The 21,056-nt window shown below is 40.2% G+C and overlaps 1 protein-coding gene across 4 annotated transcripts in view; it reads right to left on the bottom strand.

Annotated features, from left to right (window-relative positions):
• The window catches only part of LOC124361721, an 85,967-nt gene that overhangs the window by 5,900 nt on the left and 59,011 nt on the right, over positions 1-21,056 (bottom strand). For 3 of the 4 annotated variants that reach the window (XM_046815648.1, XM_046815651.1, XM_046815650.1), the window contains exons 11-16: positions 19,692-19,883; positions 17,110-17,759; positions 12,923-13,078; positions 5,380-5,506; positions 1,569-1,703; positions 1,085-1,458 (exon numbers count right to left, since the gene is read on the bottom strand). In XM_046815648.1, the coding sequence (XP_046671604.1) occupies positions 1,085-1,458; positions 1,569-1,703; positions 5,380-5,506; positions 12,923-13,078; positions 17,110-17,759; positions 19,692-19,883 (1,634 nt within the window). The remainder of the gene's footprint in view (positions 1-1,084; positions 1,459-1,568; positions 1,704-5,379; positions 5,507-12,922; positions 13,079-17,109; positions 17,760-19,691; positions 19,884-21,056) is intronic. The other variant, XM_046815649.1, reaches the window with a different exon arrangement.

Here is a 21,056-nt window from a genome sequence, read left to right as displayed (position 1 = left end):
GGTGGAGCTACCAAGTGTTCTACACATAGCGTAGTATGACCTCATTATCTCATCAGGCGCACTACAGTGCTACAGACACGATCCCAAATCACGGTGGAGCTACCAAGTGTTCTACACATAGCGTAGTATGACCTCATTATCTCATCAGGCGCACTACAGTGCTACAGACACGATCCCAAATCACGGTGGAGCTACCAAGTGTTCTACACATAGCGTAGTATGACCTCATTATCTCATCAGGCGCACTACAGTGCTACAGACACGATCCCAAATCACGGTGGAACTACCAAGTGTTCTACACATAGCGTAGTATGACCTCATTATCTCATCAGGTGCACTATAGTGCTACAGACACGATCCCAAATCACGGTGGAGCTACCAAGTGTTCTACACATAGCGTAGTATGACCTCATTATCTCATCAGGTGCACTATAGTGCTACAGACACGATCCCAAATCACGGTGGAACTACCAAGTGTTCTATACATAGCGTAGTATGACCTCATTATCTCATCAGGCACACTATAGTGCTACAGACACGATCCCAAATCACGGTGGAGCTACCAAGTGTTCTACACATAGCGTAGTATGACCTCATTATCTCATCAGGCGCACTACAGTGCTACAGACACGATCCCAAATCACGGTGGAGCTACCAAGTGTTCTACACATAGCGTAGTATAACATCGAATCCAGATTCCAGGATTCAAGTCTGTAACAGCGTCAGATGACAAACGCTGCACTAAGCAGAAGGTGAAATGGAGCTGAATTCAACTATCACATTGAATCAATTCTTCCTGCCGTCGCTACACTATACATTATTTATATTTATCAAACATTGTGCTTGTATCATTCCTCTTCTGTCATTGCTTTTCTTCCAAACATATTTTAAGATTTCCTGGTATAATATTATAGATTTTAGATCCTTATTGCAATCCTATACCCTAAATTCTATTTTCCTTTTCTCACGGTTTAATATTTTTCAATGACAGATAAAACCATTTTGCCTGTACTACGAACTGGCTTCCTCAATGCCAGGAGGTGGAGGCATGTGGTTCTTGTTATATGTATACTAGTTAACTTACCTAGTTTCGTTGCCTAACTCCGTCTCTAGCAAACAGTAGAGTGTCTCTGTCCTCGTCTGAGGCTCCATGTACTTCAGCAGCCAAGACTCAGCACTCCTGAGGTCGTCTTCCGTCACTTCCACATCAGCAGGGTCAATGATTACATCAGCGAGAGGACCTGATTCTTTCTTCTTCAATTTGGTTGTCTTTATGCTCAGCTTTGATTTTTTCGTCTTGCTGGTGGCGACGCTTCCTTTCCCTTTCAATTTACTTTTAGCGCTCCCACCTCTACTCTTTGTTTCTTTATTTTCTTTTACTACTAGTGACGATTTATTCTGTATCACAGTACTGGCCTTGGTATTTTCTACGCGTGATTTCTTTGATTGCTGTTTTGCCTGAAACAATGTTTGTTTTCATTACACTGTACTTGATTAAGGGTACTTTATCCTAAATACAACAAGTTACTATGCTTTACTTGTTCTCTATAATCAATTATAATCCTCACCTTTGATAAATAGTGCTGTTCTAACAACTCTTGAATTTTACTCCATTTCATTGATTCAATCTTCATTTCAAAGGCTTTATTAAATATTTCCTTTTGACTTAAAATTGGATTGAAAACCAAAGCTATCTTCACTCTCTGTAAAAAAATGCGCATTTTTAATAAAGATAGTACAAAATATAGTATAACAACAGCGTATAAACTAGAAGTCGAATCAGATGATGATAAATGGCTCATGTTAAAGAGTACGTTACTACAATATAACATGTACAAATAGAATGTAACGTGTAACAAAATGTAATAAAATGTAACATGAGTGTTGCAAGTATTTCGTATGTAGTACTTTTAGTCGAATAAGATACCAATAAACTTGAGTGAACAAATTAAATGTTTAATGTTACTGGAAGTGATATAGTCTGTCAGGAACAATTCCTATCTCGTCGCCAAGTGACTGGCTTGATTCAATTTTTCAAATTTATTTGCTTAGCATTGTATGCGTGGGAAATGATTTTAAAACTGGCCTTGGAAATAATTTAAACCAGGGATCAATAATGCAAATTATAGGATGCCCTAGAAACTGTTAAGTTTAACCTTTATTTCATCCTACTGCCATACGTTATTTTCTCTGTTTTATCATGTTATAAATAGTGTACATTTAGTTATTTCGTTGCGTATTCGAAGTACTTTCGATATACGGCCATTTAATTTAATCATTATTATAGTTATCTATATTTGATACTTACTGTTATGTTTCATGTTTATCAGATTATTCTTCTTACTTCATTAATCATTGTATCTTCATCTTCATTGGATATTCTCGTTAGAATGAATAGTTGAATCAATAGGACTACTTTGATTTTAACCGACTTCCACACAAGACATGGATGAACTAACTTTCCCCTGGCAACTATTACAGTTCTAATAGTCTTTACGTTCTACAGTACAGTAGCCTATACTCGTATACTGTCCCCTGGCAACTGTTACAGTTCTAACGGTCATTACGATCTACAGTACAGTAGCCTATACTCGTATACTGTCCCCTGGCAACTGTTACAGTTCTAATGGTCATTACGTTCTACAGTACAGTAGCCTATACTCGTATACTGTCCCCTGGCAACTGTTACAGTTCTAATGGTCATTACGTTCTACAGTACAGTGGCCTATACACGTATACTGCCCCCTGGCAACTGTTACAGTTCTAACGGTCATTACGTTCTACAGTACAGTAGCCTATACTCGTATACTGTCCCCTGGCAACTGTTACAGTTCTAACGGTCATTACGTTCTACAGTACAGTAGCCCATACTCGTATACTGTCCCCTGGCAACTGTTACAGTTCTAATGGTCATTACGGTCTACAGTACAGTAGCCTATACTCGTTTACTGTCCCCTGGCAACTGTTACAGTTCTAACGGTCATTATGTTCTACAGTACAGTAGCATATACTCGTATACTGTCCCCTGGCAACTGTTACAGTTCTAACGGTCATTACGTTCTACAGTACAGTAGCCTATACTCGTATACTGTCCCCTGGCAACTGTTACAGTTCTAATGGTCATTACGGTCTACAGTACAGTAGCCTATACTCGTTTACTGTCCCCTGGCAACTGTTACAGTTATAATGGTCATTACGGTCTACATTACAGTAGCCTATACTAGTATACTGTCCCCTGGCAACTGTTACAGTTCTAATGGTCATTACGGTCTACAGTACAGTAGCCTATACTCGTTTACTGTCCCCTGGCAACTGTTACAGTTCTAATGGTCATTACGGTCTACAGTACAGTAGCCTATACTCGTTTACTGTCCCCTGGCAACTGTTACAGTTCTAATGGTCATTACGGTCTACATTACAGTAGCCTATATCATTCATTGTTCCAGCTCACTAGCCTCTCAGTAATTAACAATAGTGTTGTAGAAGTTGCTCAATATTGTAAAGTTTGCAGCTTCAGCAAATATACAGCGTAGGGCAGAGCTCGTAAATTTCAACTAGACTTTTGACGGCAGTTATGTTAATTACTTTATCTACGTGAATAGTGACATTTCCAGAAATTTTTATATTATTTTTTTACTGCAACTGAGGGACATTTAACATTTTTACAATAATGTTTACAAAACAAAACCTAGAATGGAAAATTTCATAGAATTTGACTAATATAATTACTCCAATGCAATAATGGTTATATTATCAACCCTTTATTTTTTTGAGCGTGATTCGTAGCGCCCTGAAATTGGACAATTTACTGTTGTATGTACTCTCAGTATTATTGGTACGACTTACAGTATATTATTAATAATCTACCATCTAGTAAAAAAAAACATTAAAATTGAACTGGACAAACATTTTTTATCGATAGAAAATGACAAGAAGTAATAAAATATATAATTAATTATTTAACCCAGATCACTTTAGGTAAAGACTTTAGTTTTTGTACCGCATACTCCCAGTCGAATCTGGGCTGTAACTGTTAGTCATATTTTGAAGAAAACTTTCAAATAATAACATTTCTTAGAATTATTAGTAGCAGAATGATAAGACAGACTACTCTTCTATCATAGAAGCAAATTCTATAATAATAAAATATGTCTCAAACCACCCGTCTCAAATACCTAACGGTCAAACGGGTTACTCCAGAAGTGGGATTTAAGATTATCCTCACTACCAAACTTAGTTCAAATAATTTGTCCAAATAATTGTTAATTTTATAAGTGAATATTATATACTACAACAAAAACTAAATGTAAATATTTTAATCTAAATTTTCATAAACATCTTCTATTTCTGAACATGTCTTTTAAATATTCAAATCCATGCCTCATTGTACAAATGATATACGTTCCACAACATTAGCTAAGTGATATTCTATGCCTCCTTATATGAATAATACACGTTTACAAGATTATTTACATAATAGCCTATGCCTCTTTGTATGACTATTACTCGTTTTACAAGATTAGTTACGTAATAGGTTATGCCTCCTTGTATAAATAGTACACGTTTTACAAGATTAGTTACGTAATAGTCTATGCCTCATTATGTAAATTATGCAAGTTTTAAAAGTTTAGTTACCAAGTTTAGTTTATTCTAAGCCTATTTGTATAAATAATACACGTTTTACAAGATTAGTTACGTAATATTCTATACTGTACCTCCCTGTACAAATGATACACAAAGGCTCACTAAATCTAAATCTAATCTGCATCACCAAGGTATTATATTTTTTAATAAACTTCCAGGCTCAGCTCGGACCTTGACGACATCAAAATTTAAAAACAAACTGACTGCTTACGTTTTGGCAAACCCATTCTACACTAAAAGTGAGTTTCTTGCCTTCTCTCACAGTGACTTTAACTCTTACTTCTAATGCATGGAGTGCTTGCTTTTAGTACGTATTTATTAATCCTGCATGATTTTTAGTTTAGCCATGTATGTTACTTATTAAACGGTTAATAAAGTTGTCTATTGTCTAATTCAATGTTTACACGTAGCCTACTATGAAAAATCAGCTAATAGAGACCATATTGATCATTGTTGATCGTATTGGCCGTTAGTTGGTTAACCTTGAGACAATTGCGATGTAACTTCGCTCATACAAACTACCCTTACAGGTGGAAATGTGTAACCGGCAGTTTCGGTTTAATCTCTGATCATTCAAAATATCCCTTCTCGGTGAGGCCGAAATATTTCTAAAATTTAATTGAGGCATTAATTTATCGTAAGCGTAAACACCAAAGTATGGTTATTTTTACAATTGTATAAGACTTTTTTGTATTATACGCATTTTATATTACACAGGGAGAATACAAAACATACCTCTTTGTACCCCAAACTTCCGCACCTGGGCTCGACCCTCAAGTGTTCATAGGAGGATCGAAACTCGAAACTCGTTTTAAAAGCTGTCCTCTTACAGTGAAAATTGCATTTCTTCTGTACTCGGCTTCTGTGAAAGAATAAAACAATATTTAATATTATGGTCGATTAATCAAAAAAGTTTCGAAATATAAAACAAAATATTAATATTATCATATAATGACACAATAAGAAATCTTATTATATTTATGTTAAAACAATTATAATGGTTCAACAATATTCTATATTTTATATACAAACTATTTTGAAAGCAAAAACTTATGATAACAAGTCCATCATAGGTTTAGACATATTTGTCATTTTCCTCAAGTTCGTTTGTTAACAGTGAACTGTGAATCTAATGCCTCTTTGGGGCTAAAAAGGAAAAGGAAGAATCCATTTATGATGGTGAGACAAGATTTGGACTTCCCTTAGTTTAAATAGTTGGTGCAACTGATTCTGAACTTTCGATAAAGTCGCAGCTTTATAAAAATCCCCTAAAGACAGAAAAGTAGAAAGTTTTCTTGAGCAATCTGTGAGGATTTTCCGAAGATAAAAGTATTGTTTTAAATTAATACACGAGTTCTAGCTTCAGGAAGAATTTTTTTTAACACCACGTTTCGATTATTGAGTTATATTCAGGTGTACAAATCGAAAAAGGTCGTTGTAGGACTTAGTGTTTATTTTACATATGAAGAAGAAGGTAGATTCCAATACTTCAAGCATAGTGTTATATTTTTTTAACATATAACGATGGAATATCCTCTTAATCCTATTATCCTTTCAAACATTCTATCGTAATAAAAACTGTGAAAAAGAGATTGTAATTATAGGCTAAAAAACTTTCCACCTAGCTAGTCGACCTGTCACAGATGATGGAAGAGATATAGAAGACGCTAGTGCACTGTCATGCCCGGTAGCTTGGAGTAGTTCCGGCAAATCGATCATGAGTTATGTCAGCAACAAAGAGTACAATATGGAGAGAAATATTGCGATATGACAGAAAAAGATCGAAGGGTAAGGATTTTGTACTGAAAATACTGTCTACTCTATTTTAAAGCAGATGCTTGATAGCCATGTAGTACCTACAGGTCTAATAGGAAACCTTATTTCCGCATGCCCATTTTTATGTGGCTAGCTGCAGTGATCTGATGTAGATATGTATCAGAGAGAAGCGGTTGCAGGGAATCTGAGGTAAGATGACGTCTGGGAGGAGATCTTCACCAGGGGGTCCACCACATACCGCATGCTCATTGCTATGTGGCTAGCTGCACTGACCTGATGTAGATATGGATCAGAGAGAAGCTGTTGCAAGGAATCTGAGGTAAGATGACGTCTGGGAGGAGATCTTCACCAGGGGGTCCACCACATACCGCATTCTCATTGCTATGTGGCTAGCTGCACTGACCTGATGTAGATATGGATCAGAGAGAAGCTGTTGCAAGGAATCTGAGGTAAGATTACGTCTGGGAGGAGATCTCCACCAGGGGGTCCACCACATACCGCCTGATCATTGCTATGTGGCTAGCTGCACTGACCTGATGTAGATATGGATCAGAGAGAAGCTGTTGCAGGGAATCTGAGGTAAGATGACGTCTGGGAGGAAATCTCCACCAGGGGGTCCACCACATACCGCCTGCTCATTGTTACGTGGCTAGCTGCACTGACCTGATGTAGACTAGACCTTCTACTGCTTGACAAGCTGGAATCACATGGCATTCGAGGAGTGCCTCTTTCATGGCTCAGTTCATTCTTAAGCCACAGAACCCAAGTGGTTGAAATATCAAACCAACTTTCAAAACCAATAGAAATAAAGTATGGAGTTCCTCAGGGCTCCATACTCAATCCAATTCTTTTCCTGGTCTATTTCAATGATATAGAGTCATCACTACTGCACGGGAGACTCGTGCAGTATGCTGATGACACGACTCTCTGTTTCAATGGAAAATCTAAGGAAGTGTTGGAACAACAGGCTTTTGTTGACCTGAATAATTGCGTCCAACACTTCCAAAGTCTCAATCTCACAACAAACGGCTCAAAATCCAATTTTTTTAATTTCTCTTTGTGAAGTGGAGATTCTGGGTGTGGGCCTGCCATAATGTTTGGCAGACTCCTTTCTAGAAGAAACAGAATCCACTAAATTCCTTGGAATACACCTTGATCAAGGATTGACATGGAATGCTCACATCGACTCTATTTGTACCAAATTAGCCTCAGACATTTATGTTATGAGGTCTTTAGTCAAATACTGCCCGAGTCAAGTACTGATGACGGCATATTATGGTCTGATTTACCCACATCTTACCTACGGATTGGTGTTGTGGGGCTCTAGTGCAAACAATAAATTTTTGAGAGCCTTCAAACTTCAAAAGAAAGCGATTCAAATAATTGCAAAATTGAGTTTTAGAGAGTCGTGCCAACCAGCCTTCAAACATTTGCAACTGTTGACTCTGCCTTGTCTGTACATCCTGGAAACATTTTCATTCTGTATGTCCAAATGTACCCTGATGAGGGGCAGTGACGTGCACGAATATGAGACAAGAGGCAGAGACAACTACCGTTCTGGAAAACATAGAACGGTGGTTTATGAACACTTGTCTTCGCAAGCAGGTGTCCATTTTATCAACGGATTGCCAGCTTCCATTAAAAATGCACCAACGCCTGAGGCGTTAAAATCCCGTCTTAAACGCTTTTTAGCGTCAATGGCATTTTATAATGTCAGCGATTTTTTTAACATGTAACTGGGAGACCACCCATTTTGAAATTAGACCCTGGCGTTGAAAATGGTGAAAATTGGCGAGTGACTGGAATCAATGAATGCAAAATATGTATGTATGAATGTGACACTGTGGTATGATTGCAAAATTTTAGACTAAATGGCTGACTTTTACCATATGATGTATATTGCTTACAGTAATAAAAGGTTCGAATTTGAATTTGAAAGATGTGGACCAGAGGAAAGCTGTTGCAGGGATTCCGAGGTAAGATGACGGTTTGGGAGGAGAGTTCCACCAGGGGGTCCACCACATATCGCATGCTCATTGTTACGTGGCTAGCTGCACTGACCTGATGAATGTGTGTACTTGAGAGAAGCTGTTACAGGGAGTTTGAGGTAAGATGACGGTTTGGGAGGAGAGCTCCTCCAGGAGGTCCACCACATACCGCCCGCTCATTGTTACGAGGTTAGCTGCACTGACCTGATGTAGATGTGGACCAGAGGTAAGTTGTTGCAGGGAGTTTGAGGTAAGATACCGATCTGGGTGGAGAGCTTCATCAGGGTTCCATCACATACCGCCTGCTCATTTGTTACGTGGCTAGCTGCACTGACCTGATGTAGATGTGGACCAGAGAAAAGCTGTTGCAGGGAGTCTGAGGTAAGATGACGGTTTGGGAGGAGAGTTCCACCAGGGGGTCCGCCAAATATCGCATGCTCATTATTACGTGGCTAGCTGCACTGACCTGATGTACATTTGGACCAGAGAAAAGCTGTTGCAGGGAGTTTGAGGTAAGATGACTGTCTGGGAGGAGAGCTCCACCAGGGGTCCACCACATACCGCCCGCTCATTGTTACGTGGCTAGCTGCACTGACCTGATGTACATGTGGACCAGAGAGTAAGCTGTTGCAGGGAGTTTGAGGTAAGATGACGATCTGGGAGGAGCTTCACCAGGGGTCCACCACATACCGCCCGCTCATTGTTACGTGGCTAGCTGCACTGACCTGATGTAGATGTGGACCAGAGGTAAGTTGTTGCAGGGAGTTTGAGGTAAGATGACCGATCTGGGTGGAGAGCTTCATCAGGGTTCCATCACATACCGCCTGCTCATTGTTACGTGGCTAGCTGCACTGACCTGATGTAGATGTGGACCAGAGAAAAGCTGTTGCAGGGAGTCTGAGGTAAGATGACGGTTTGGGAGGAGAGTTCCACCAGGGGGTCCACCAAATATCGCATGCTCATTGTTACGTGGCTAGCTGCACTGACCTGATGTACATTTGGACCAGAGAAAAGCTGTTGCAGGGAGTTTGAGGTAAGATGACTGTCTGGGAGGAGAGCTCCACCAGGGGTCCACCACATACCGCCCGCTCATTGTTACGTGGCTAGCTGCACTGACCTGATGTACATTTGGACCAGAGATAAGCTGTTGCAGGGAGTTTGAGGTAAGATGACTGTCTGGGAGGAGAGCTCCACCAGGGGTCCACCACATACCGCCCGCTCATTGTTACGTAGCTAGCTGCACTGACCTGATGAACATGTGGACCAGAGAAAAGCTGTTGCAGGGAGTTTGAGGTAAGATGACTGTCTGGGAGGAGAGCTCCACCAGGGGTCCAACACATACAGCCCGCTCATTGTTACGAGGCTAGCTGCACTGACCTGGTGTAGATGTGGACCAAAGAGAAGCTGTTGCAGGGAGTCTGAGGTAAGATGACAGTTTGGGAGGAGAGTTCCACCAGGGGGTCCACCAAATATCGCGTACTCGTTATTACGTGGCTAGCTGCACTGACCTGATGTAGATGTGGACCAGAGAGAAAGCTGTTGCAGGGAGTCTGAGGTAAAATGACGGTCTGGGAGGAGAGCTCCGTCAGGGGGTCCATCACATACCGCCTGCTCATTGTTACGTGGCTAGCTGCACTGACCTGATGTAGATGTGGACCATAGAGAAGCTGTTGCAGGGAGTCTGAGGTAAGATGACGGTTTGGGAGGAGAGTTCCACCAGGGGGTCCGCCAAATATCGCATGCTCATTATTACGTGGCTAGCTGCACTGACCTGATGTACATTTGGACCAGAGAAAAGCTGTTGCAGGGAGTTTGAGGTAAGATGACTGTCTGGGAGGAGAGCTCCACCAGGGGTCCACCACATACCGCCCGCTCATTGTTACGTGGCTAGCTGCACTGACCTGATGTAGATGTGGACCAGAGAGAAGCTGTTGCAGGGAGTTTGAGGTAAGATGACTGTTTGGGAGGAGAGCTCCACCAGGGGTCCACCACATACCGCCCGCTCATTGTTACGTGGCTAGCTGCACTGACCTGATGTAGATGTGGACCAGAGAGAAGCTGTTGCAGGGAGTTTGAGGTAAGATGACGATCTGGGTGGAGAGCTTCATCAGGGTTCCATCACATACCGCCTGCTCATTGTTACGTGGCTAGCTGCACTGACCTGATGTAGATGTGGACCAGAGAAAAGCTGTTGCAGGGAGTCTGAGGTAAGATGACGGTTTGGGAGGAGAGTTCCACCAGGGGGTCCACCACATATCGCATGCTCATTGTTACGTAGCTAGCTGCACTGACCTGATGAACATGTGGACCAGAAAAAAGCTGTTGCAGGGAGTTTGAGGTAAGATGACTGTCTGGGAGGAGAGCTCCACCAGGGGTCCAACACATACCGCCCGCTCATTGTTACGAGGCTAGCTGCACTGACCTGATGTAGATGTGGACCAAAGAGAAGCTGTTGCAGGGAGTCTGAGGTAAGATGACGGTTTGGGAGGAGAGTTCCACCAGGGGGTCCACCAAATATCGCATGCTCATTGTTACGTGGCTAGCTGCACTGACCTGATGTATGTGTGGACCAGAGAGAAGCTGTTGCAGGGAGTTTGAGGTAAGATGACGGTTTGGGAGGAGAGCTCCTCCAGGGGGTCCACCACATACCGCCTGCTCATTGTTACGTGGCTAGCTGCACTGACCTGATGTAGATGTGGACCATAGAGAAGCTGTTGCAGGGAGTCTGAGGTAAGATGACGGTTTGGGAGGAGAGTTCCACCAGGGGGTCCACCACATATCGCATGCTCATTGTTACGTGGCTAGCTGCACTGACCTGATGTACATGTGGACCAGAGAAAAGCTGTTGCAGGGAGTTTGAGGTAAGATGACGGTCTGGGAGGAGAGCTTCACCAGGGGTCCACCACATACCGCCTGCTCATTGTTACGTGGCTAGCTGCACTGACCTGATGTAGATGTGGACCAGAGAAAAGCTGTTGCAGGGAGTTTGAGGTAAGATGACTGTCTGGGAGGAGAGCTCCACCAGGGGTCCACCACATACAGCCCGCTCATTGTTACGAGGCTAGCTGCACTGACCTGATGTAGATGTGGACCAAAGAGAAGCTGTTGCAGGGAGTCTGAGGTAAGATGACAGTTTGGGAGGAGAGTTCCACCAGGGGGTCCACCAAATATCGCGTACTCGTTATTACGTGGCTAGCTGCACTGACCTGATGTAGATGTGGACCAGAGAGAAAGCTGTTGCAGGGAGTCTGAGGTAAAATGACGGTCTGGGAGGAGAGCTCCGTCAGGGGGTCCATCACATACCGCCTGCTCATTGTTACGTGGCTAGCTGCACTGACCTGATGTAGATGTGGACCATAGAGAAGCTGTTGCAGGGAGTCTGAGGTAAGATGACGGTTTGGGAGGAGAGTTCCACCAGGGGGTCCACCACATATCGCATGCTCATTGTTACGTGGCTAGCTGCACTGACCTGATGAATGTGTGGACTTGAGAGAAGCTGTTGCAGGGAGTTTGAGGTAAGATGAAGGTTTGGGAGGAGAGCTCCTCCAGGGGTCCACCACATACCGCCCGCTCATTGTTACGAGGCTAGCTGCACTGACCTGATGTAGATGTGGACCAGAGGTAAGTTGTTGCAGGGAGTTTGAGGTAAGATGACGATCTGGGTGGAGAGCTTCATCAGGGGTCCATCACATACCGCCTGCTCATTGTTACGTGGCTAGCTGCACTGACCTGATGTAGATGTGGACCAGAGAAAAGCTGTTGCAGGGAGTCTGAGGTAAGATGACGGTTTGGGAGGAGAGTTCCACCAGGGGGTCCATCACATATCGCATGCTCATTGTTACGTAGCTAGCTGCACTTACCTGATGAACATGTGGACCACAGAAAAGCTGTTGCAGGGAGTTTGAGGTAAGATGACTGTCTGGGAGGAGAGCTCCACCAGGGGCCCACCACATACCGCCCGCTCATTGTTACGAGGCTAGCTGCACTGACCTGATGTAGATGTGGACCATAGAGAAGCTGTTGCAGGGAGTCTGAGGTAAGATGACAGTTTGGGAGGAGAGTTCCACCAGGGGGTCCACCAAATATCGCGTACTCGTTATTACGTGGCTAGCTGCACTGACCTGATGTAGATGTGGACCAGAGAGAAAGCTGTTGCAGGGAGTCTGAGGTAAAATGACGGTCTGGGAGGAGAGCTCCGTCAGGGGGTCCATCACATACCGCCTGCTCATTGTTACGTGGCTAGCTGCACTGACCTGATGTAGATGTGGACCATAGAGAAGCTGTTGCAGGGAGTCTGAGGTAAGATGACGGTTTGGGAGGAGAGTTCCACCATGGGGTCCGCCAAATATCGCATGCTCATTATTACGTGGCTAGCTGCACTGACCTGATGTACATTTGGACCAGAGAAAAGCTGTTGCAGGGAGTTTGAGGTAAGATGACTGTCTGGGAGGAGAGCTCCACCAGGGGTCCACCACATACCGTCCGCTCATTGTTACGTGGCTAGCTGCACTGACCTGATGTAGATGTGGACCAGAGAGAAGCTGTTGCAGGGAGTCTGAGGTAAGATGACTCTCTGGGAGGAGAGCTCCACCAGGGGGTCCACCACATAAGCTCTTATATCGATCCTGGCGGATTGTTGTCCAGGATTAGGTAAGGTGACATCCCTGCTGCTTAAAGAGAGAACAGATATATGAATATATGACACACGTCATTTGCTGTTTCCGCTCAATAAATAACGCAAGAGTTACTTGATGTTACCGTTTTATTAGTAACAGATTGAAGTAAAAAACGTCATTTATAGTAACAAAGATAATCTCAATTAGAGACGAAATCCTCCCTGATCTCAATAAATTAAAATAATCAGCTTATAAATCTTAATAGAGTATTTTAAGTGTTTACGTATATAAAATTGAATTAAATTTAAAAAATGTTACGTTCTGTATGTGAGAATTAAACAATAAATTTTATATTTAATGATATTTGACAAAATTTAATGTTTTTTCATGCACAACGGTTAGTATAAAAAAATAGCAGAATCAATACATTTTTAACCAAACTTAATTCACCCATTAGAGATTTAATCATGTGACATAAATACGCGTAGTCTAACCGCCCCAACATACAAAATAATTTGATGGTTAATTAGTGTTTCTCTTACTATTTAAAACAATAAAAATGTGAACGTATCATATGGCAAAATATTTCGTGAAAGATTTCATATGTAAACTTTTTATTTTGCATTAAAACCCATTTCTACATTGACAAGAAAATTGAGCTCTGTGACGGCTCATGTCTAAACATGGAATTTTGCTAAACGTTTATTAAAGTCACTCAGAAGGCTGTCACAGTTTCTCTTTTGTCTGCTTTGGCAACGAAAACAGATATTTTCTGTATGTTTGTATCTGTCTACAAATATATATATATATATATATATATATATATATATATATATATATATATACGTACAGGGTGTTTGAAAAGTATGGGTACGGCTTAATATTTAAAAAACCATAGGAGATAACAGCTATAAACTTTGCACAGTGTCATATGGCTATGTAAACTATGTTTCCTTGCTATTACCATGACATGCCAACCATGGGGGGACGGCCCACAGAGGAAAACATGGAAATCTTAAATTTAAGCATGGGTCGAGTGATACCTCATTTGAAAGAGCTCACTTAGTAGAGTTGAATGCCGCAAACCGCATCTCAAAAGGTTTATCCAATCAGAAATGGCGGGTTGTTTTAGGTACACATTGTGAAGTACATTATGCGCTGCCATTTCTGACTGGATCGTCGTATTCTGATGCGGTTGGCGGCGTTTCACTCTACTAACCAATGTGTTTTCACTGACCTTTTTTAATTAGAAAATTATGTCATAAATTTATAACACAATAAATAAAACACAATAAATACCGATGTTTTTTTTTAGTTTTAAATTTCTGTTCATTGCATGCATATGCAGATGATTGTCAACTTTTGCTATCTTACCATCCCTCAGAGGCAAACGAGGCTTGTATTCAGCTGAGAAATGATTTGTTAGCAGTTAGTAAATGGTCAGAAGATCACGGTCTCAGGCTGAACCCTGAAAAGTGCTCGGTCATGCACTTTGGTAAACAGACCCTAAATGCTGATATGGGAAATATTTCGCTCAATAGTGTTGATTTATTAAGGTGTGATAGGCTGAAGATTCTTGGAGTCAGCATAGACTCGGAGCTTACTTTCAATAGCCAGATTGAGTTGATACATCGTAGAGTTATGTGCAAACTTAGGATGCTTTACAGGCTGAAGAATATTCTTCCCGAGGCTGCAAAGTTGCAACTTGTGCAGGCCCTTATTTTCCCTATAATTGAATATTCACTTCCCGTGTTTGGTTACAGCTTGAGTCAGGAACAACTTACAATTCTTCATAGGCTCCAAAACTGTGCAGTAAGGTTTGTTTACAATATTCGTAAATTTGACCATATTACAAGTTACCGCCGGAAAGCAAGTGTGTTAACTATTAAGGAGATTTGTAGGAGACAAACTGTCACCATAGTCCACAAGGTTCTTGACACTGGTAGACCTGCGTACCTGAACAAAAGATTGATGTTGCGGTCGGCGGTCAGGGAACGTCATACTCGGCAGGACGCCATGCTGCAACCAATGAATACAAACCTTATAAGAAGCGCAAAGCTTATGGAGAATAGTCTGCCAAGTTGGTTTCCCGCCAAAATGAGCTTAGCGCGTCCGCCGCTAGGAGCGCTTGTTTCCCCCTCTTTCCCTCTCGCTCTAGCTTGTTCTCTCTCTCTGTCTAACTGGCCGCGCGCGTCTTCTCATTCGCTCCCGCTCTGTCTTCTGTCTCACTCTAGCTCGCCACGCCACGAGCGCCCTTCACGCTGCCTAGCGGTGGACGCGCTAAGCTTGCCAAATTCAAATAAAAATTGGCAGACTTTTTAACATTGGCTTTGCGCTTCTTATAAGGTTTGTATTCATTGCTGCAACTGCCGAGGGTTCACCTGGAGAGGGGCAAGAGGGGATTCTCGTACTTTGGACCCAAGGAATACAATGCCCTACCACCTGCTGTTAAAACCCTACCCTTAAGTAGTTTAAAAGGAAGTTAAAAGAAATTAACTTAAGTTATTAGGTAGCCACTTATATATACTTTATTTTATGCTGTTTCAGCTTATTATGTAATTGACCTGAGTTAATTTGAAAAGCAGTTTTTAAATACTGAAATTCGCTTGAAAATAAAGTCATTATTTATTTTATTTATTTTTTTATATATATATATACACACAAGAAATATATATAAACAATTGTGCAGTAAACGTCAGTGTATCCTGTTCTTCGAAACGTGGTGTGGCGTACTCCTACTTTTCATAGACCGAAACTCAACTTGAAATACAATAATGCTTAGTGTATAAGATAAAAAGGCTTCACGATGATTATGAACTCTATTTTAAGATTGACAGTCCAAAATACTTCGCTGGTTATCAATTATATTGATAATGTTTATTATATTACAAAATGTTTAAAAGTGGACAGAATACATTCTTGAAGCTCTTGTCTTATTATAAATTATCTATTAATTTAAACAAACTCTCCAATAATATAAAGTTTTTATTTTTGTGAGGCCTTTCGTACTCAATGAGTACATCTTCGGACTCACACAACTGAATAAAAGTGAGTGGACAGAATATTATTATATTCATAATCCGTATAGTACTGTACCTTATCATATAATACTAGTTCATCGGTATTTTATTAGCCTTCAGTAATAACAAGTTAATAAAGCTGAAATCTTACCATTTGTAAGAAGTGTTACAATCATAAACACTAATTTATTAAAGATATCAAATGATAAAATGCTTATAAAACAAGAGCTTTTTGGGAATGGGTAAGAATATAAGAGGTGTTACACAGAAACTTAGGCTACATAATTAACAAAAATAGTCTCAGAAGTAATTTGGTATAACAAATTTAGTTTGGCACCAGAGGAAATATTTAAAAATGCACACGAATAACCTTCAGCTTGGGCTGTTTAATAGCACTACCGCGACAAATACATTAATTTGAGTGAATATTGTGTATTACACACACAGCTGAATGTGGTAGTCAGGCATACCCCTTAATTCTTCAGTGATTATCTGAGCTTTTCGCTCTGGTCTTATGAAAATGTGATAGAACAAAGTTATAATAATATCTTTCATCACGAGGAGCAGATTTTTTTCTGTCCACGATGTTTTTTCCACGAACGAGGCGAAGCCGGTCGGAAATACGATTAAATGCCTAAAGACATTTTTGCTCCGTGTGATCATACGAGAAACAAAATTAAAACGTACATGTAAAAAAGCACGATAAAAATGTTCTCAGCACATTTACCCTTGAGAAAATCGCTGGAAACAACACCACATGACAATGAAACACAAAATTCATACACACTTTGTTCCGCATAAGCTCAATAAACCAATTACTTAATTCAATAAAAATTGAACTAGAAAAGCTGTGACTACATAAATAATGTACACGGCACCGACAGATCAAATGAAAAAGATGAACATCTCGTTTTGTTTGTTAGCTTTCAGAGTTTCATGCATTTTACCGATCAATTTGTACATGTTTTAGTACACTGTCTATCCAAATACACAGTTACATAAATGGTATGAAAAGAAATTACCAGTTTTATCCTAATCTAATTATAATACATTCAAAGTACATACGTAATTTGATCCGAATATACTTCTTCCGTTTGTTCAGAGTTCTCATAAGACCGTGTAGAAACAGTAAGATTAAGTTTATCTTCTTTCTCAATAGTTTCTACACTATCCCTATTAGATGTAATGTCTTGATTGTTAGTAATGTTTGCAGATTCTCTTTTTCTCTGCTGAATTACATTATCTTCCTTTAATGATGCTGAATCCGGAAACGGGGTTTCCTGTTCGGGGTTTTGCCCATATTCATCTTCGTTGAAGGATTGTGGAAATTCCTGGGTGATCTCGGATTGTTCAGCTGTGGCAAAATCTTGTGCCCCCACCAGGAAACTCGAGTAATAGTTCCACTGCAGCTCAGTTTCCGACGCAAGTTGCTTTGATTCATTTTCCAAAGTGTGAATACTCGTGTTATTCTCCCTGGGTTGCTCATCGCTTGCATCCACCACTTCATCTTCGAAGGTCTGAACGTTGGTGCTTGTCATAGACATCGATAACTCGCTAATATCGTCTTCCACGTCCACAATCCCGAGTGCATGTAAGTCAGCAGCCTCGCGATCTCCCTCGTCTGAGCAGCAGGATGGGGTTTCCTCGTGGACACTCGATATTTTTACTTCCTCATGAGTAACATCGTTACGAGGCAGTAAAGAACGTTGCTTTTTCTGAAATCATATGTGAAGAAGTTACACTTCTTAAACGGGTTTGAACTCATTCAATCTCCATTGATGTATTAGCATTATTAATTGTTATTAAAAGCTCTTTTTTTGTTAATACTCTAGAATCTATGAGTCAATTTGCACTGGGAAAAGCATAACTTACTAGACGTTGCGATCTTTAAACACAGATACGTATGAGATTTTCTTCAAACCGTCAGCCATTATAGTTTTAGTGGATTTCAAATTTAAAGAATGTCTAAAAGATTAAAATATAAAAACGATTTAATTTGTTTACCTTGATACACTCCAAAGCAACGCTTTATAGTTATATCACCACCATCAGACAACCGATTTTGGGGCTGCGGGGATAATATAATCCCGCCACAGCCAATGTGTTTACAGTCTGTTTCTGTTTATAACTAAAACTTAATGGACACGTATTACATGTCTGACGATTGTACGCGTAACAAGCTAAGGAATGTACGATCTGAGATAAATGTATCACTTTGTATGTTTATCGTTTGTTATGCCCTCTCATTTCACGCCCCTCTAAAACTAGCATGGCATGATCAATTTATTTCTTAGGGTTAGCTGATTTTTAAATAAAAACTTCTATTTAAATGTTTCTTATAATTATGATAATCCGATTACTACCATAGTTTATAGTATTATTCAATCGGACAAGGGTGATACATATTCTCCTATATTACACTGTGTTTTTCTATTTGATCACGAAACAGTTCGTGTTTAACTTCTCCGTCGCCGCCTTTTTTACCACTTCAGACGAACATGACTCCAGACTCCAGGAGTCAAGTCAGATTCCAGACGCTGCATCAAGAGGAGGTGAACTGGAGCTAAACGCAACATTCAAACCGTTTATATGTTTATATATAAGGTCGAAGTTTAGCTCAGTTGAGTAAAACGGCTAATCAAAGTGTTGGAGTAACAATATTCTTTTAAAAAGCGTTACCTCTTAACACCGACCGAAAAGTGTTGTAATGGAAATACAAATTATCGGAGGACATCTCAAGAATAAAATGAAGTATAAGGTTGAAAGTTTGCTTGCAGCCTTAGCGAATCTTGTTACGCAAAATGTAGAGTGCCGTACTCCTACCTTGTTCTTAAATAAAAATTAGATTTTTTAAGTCTTCTTAAAGAGAGATAACTTTCAATCAATGGAATTTATGGAGATTGTTTGGATTTACCTAACGGATTTAATATAGCTGTACTTTTATTTATTTAGTTTGATCAAATGTATACTAACATTTAAAGAAAATCCTTCTTTAATAAAAAAATAATCAATTAAAACAAATGCTTCTGTACATGGAAATTCATTATATGTAATCAAATGTTATGCTGTCTTAGTTTGAGAATTAAATTGTATTGTAATTCAATAACGAAAATCTTTAACGATATATATGAAAAATAGACTATTTTCATTCCAAACCATACTAAGTCTAAAAACTAAACTGAGTGAAGGCACAGAATCTTTTATAAAATTCAAATTATAATACGCAAAATTTGAAGTCTTAAAATATAATACATTTGGACAATTACTCGCTTTCTTTAATTAATAACTCAACTAGACAGGGATAGGCCTATATACCTAATATAGTAACTACCAAAAAAACTTTATTCCAAACCCGAATTATTAATTTCATAAGCTTCATCAAAGCTGTCGAATTATTCTTCAAACAGTGGTTACGTTGTGTTTAGAAAAACTTCGTTATTAATTATCTATGACAAATAATACTACATTAAATAACTAATTTTCACCAAAATTTATTTAGTAGACTTATGCAATTAAGCTCTTTCAATTGTGCTTCAATTTTCAAAATTTACAAAGCAGAATAAAATGGTATAAAAAATGTAAAATGATTAAATTCAAATCTTAAATCAGAACCACAGGAGAGCAATCATTCACAAACGTTTACCTACCGTTCCAGTCATGGGGGCAGCCATACTGGCGGTGGTGAAGCAGCGGAGGGTGAAGTTAACTTCACCTTCATCTCCTGGTCTCCCGCAAGCCACCCCGATGTCTTTAGCTTTGGGAGAGTACAAGAGGTCTAGGGATAACGTCTCTCCAGGCAGGATAGTTCCGTGACCTGCGCATGGCTCGATCATCACTCCCTGGCAACGACATTTGACTGTTAAGTGTAGTATTTATAGTAATAAATATATCACGTCAATTTAAAAATAAATATGGATTTACGAACTTTCAGCGTAAAAGTCATTACGTAAGAAAAGTAATTCAAGTCTGAGGCAGAAAATGCCATCATGTGTTATGAAATACGTAATAAAGTACGTGAAATGAGTGTAATTTATTCTTTCTCTGATCGTAACAACAGGACTTATACAGATATGTTATAAGAACTTCACCAACGTTGCTGTTGTAAAAAGTTAACCGCAGTTAATGGTTGTTGAACAGCAGTGCCTAATCCATGTGTTAACTAAAGCCAAGGCTTAAGTATTTCTCAATATCCTGTTTTCTAATCCTGTGGGCGTAATCATTTCTATTCTCACCGTCTTAAAGTTGGTAAACGAGTGTCACATTGACGGTGTTAACAACGTACAGTAAAGCTATGTGTACAGTAAAGAGATGTGTCACAGTGACGGTGGTAATAACGTACAGTAAAGCTGGAGATGTGTCGTGGTAACAACGTACGGTAAAGCTAGAGATGTGTCGCAGTGACTGTGGTAACAACGTACAGTAAAGCTGGAGATGTGTCGCAGTGACGGTCGTAACAACGTACAGTAAAGCTGGAGATGTGTCGTGGTAACAACGTACGGTAAAGCTAGAGATGTCTCGCAGTGACGGTCGTAACAACGTACAGTAAAGCTCGAGATGTGTCGCAGTGACTGTGGTAACAACGTACAGTAAAGCTGGAGATGTGTCGTGTGGTAACAACGTACGGTAAAGCTAGAGATGTCTCGCAGTGACGGTCGTAACAACGTACAGTAAAGTTCGAGATGTGTCACAGTGACTGTGGTAACAATGTACAGTAAAGCTAGAGATGTGTCGCAGTGGTGGTGTAAACAAAGTACAGTAAAGCTAGATGTGTCACAGTGACGGTGGTAACAACGTACAGTAAAGCTAGAGATGTGTCACAGTGACGGTGGTAACAACTTACGGTAAAGCTAGAGATGTGTCAAAGTGACGGTGTTAACAACGTACAGTAAAGCTAGAGATGTGTCACAGTGACGATGGAACAACGTACGGTAAATCTAGAGATGTGTCACAGTGACGGTGGTAACAACGTACAGTAAAGCTGGAGATGTGTCGTGGTAACAACGTACGGTAAA

This window comes from Homalodisca vitripennis, chromosome 5 (assembly GCF_021130785.1).
Source record: "Homalodisca vitripennis isolate AUS2020 chromosome 5, UT_GWSS_2.1, whole genome shotgun sequence".
NCBI classification, from domain to species: Eukaryota; Metazoa; Arthropoda; class Insecta; order Hemiptera; family Cicadellidae; genus Homalodisca; species Homalodisca vitripennis.
The sequence above is the reverse complement of the archived record's forward strand: the minus strand, read 5'-3'. Positions and strand labels throughout refer to the sequence as shown.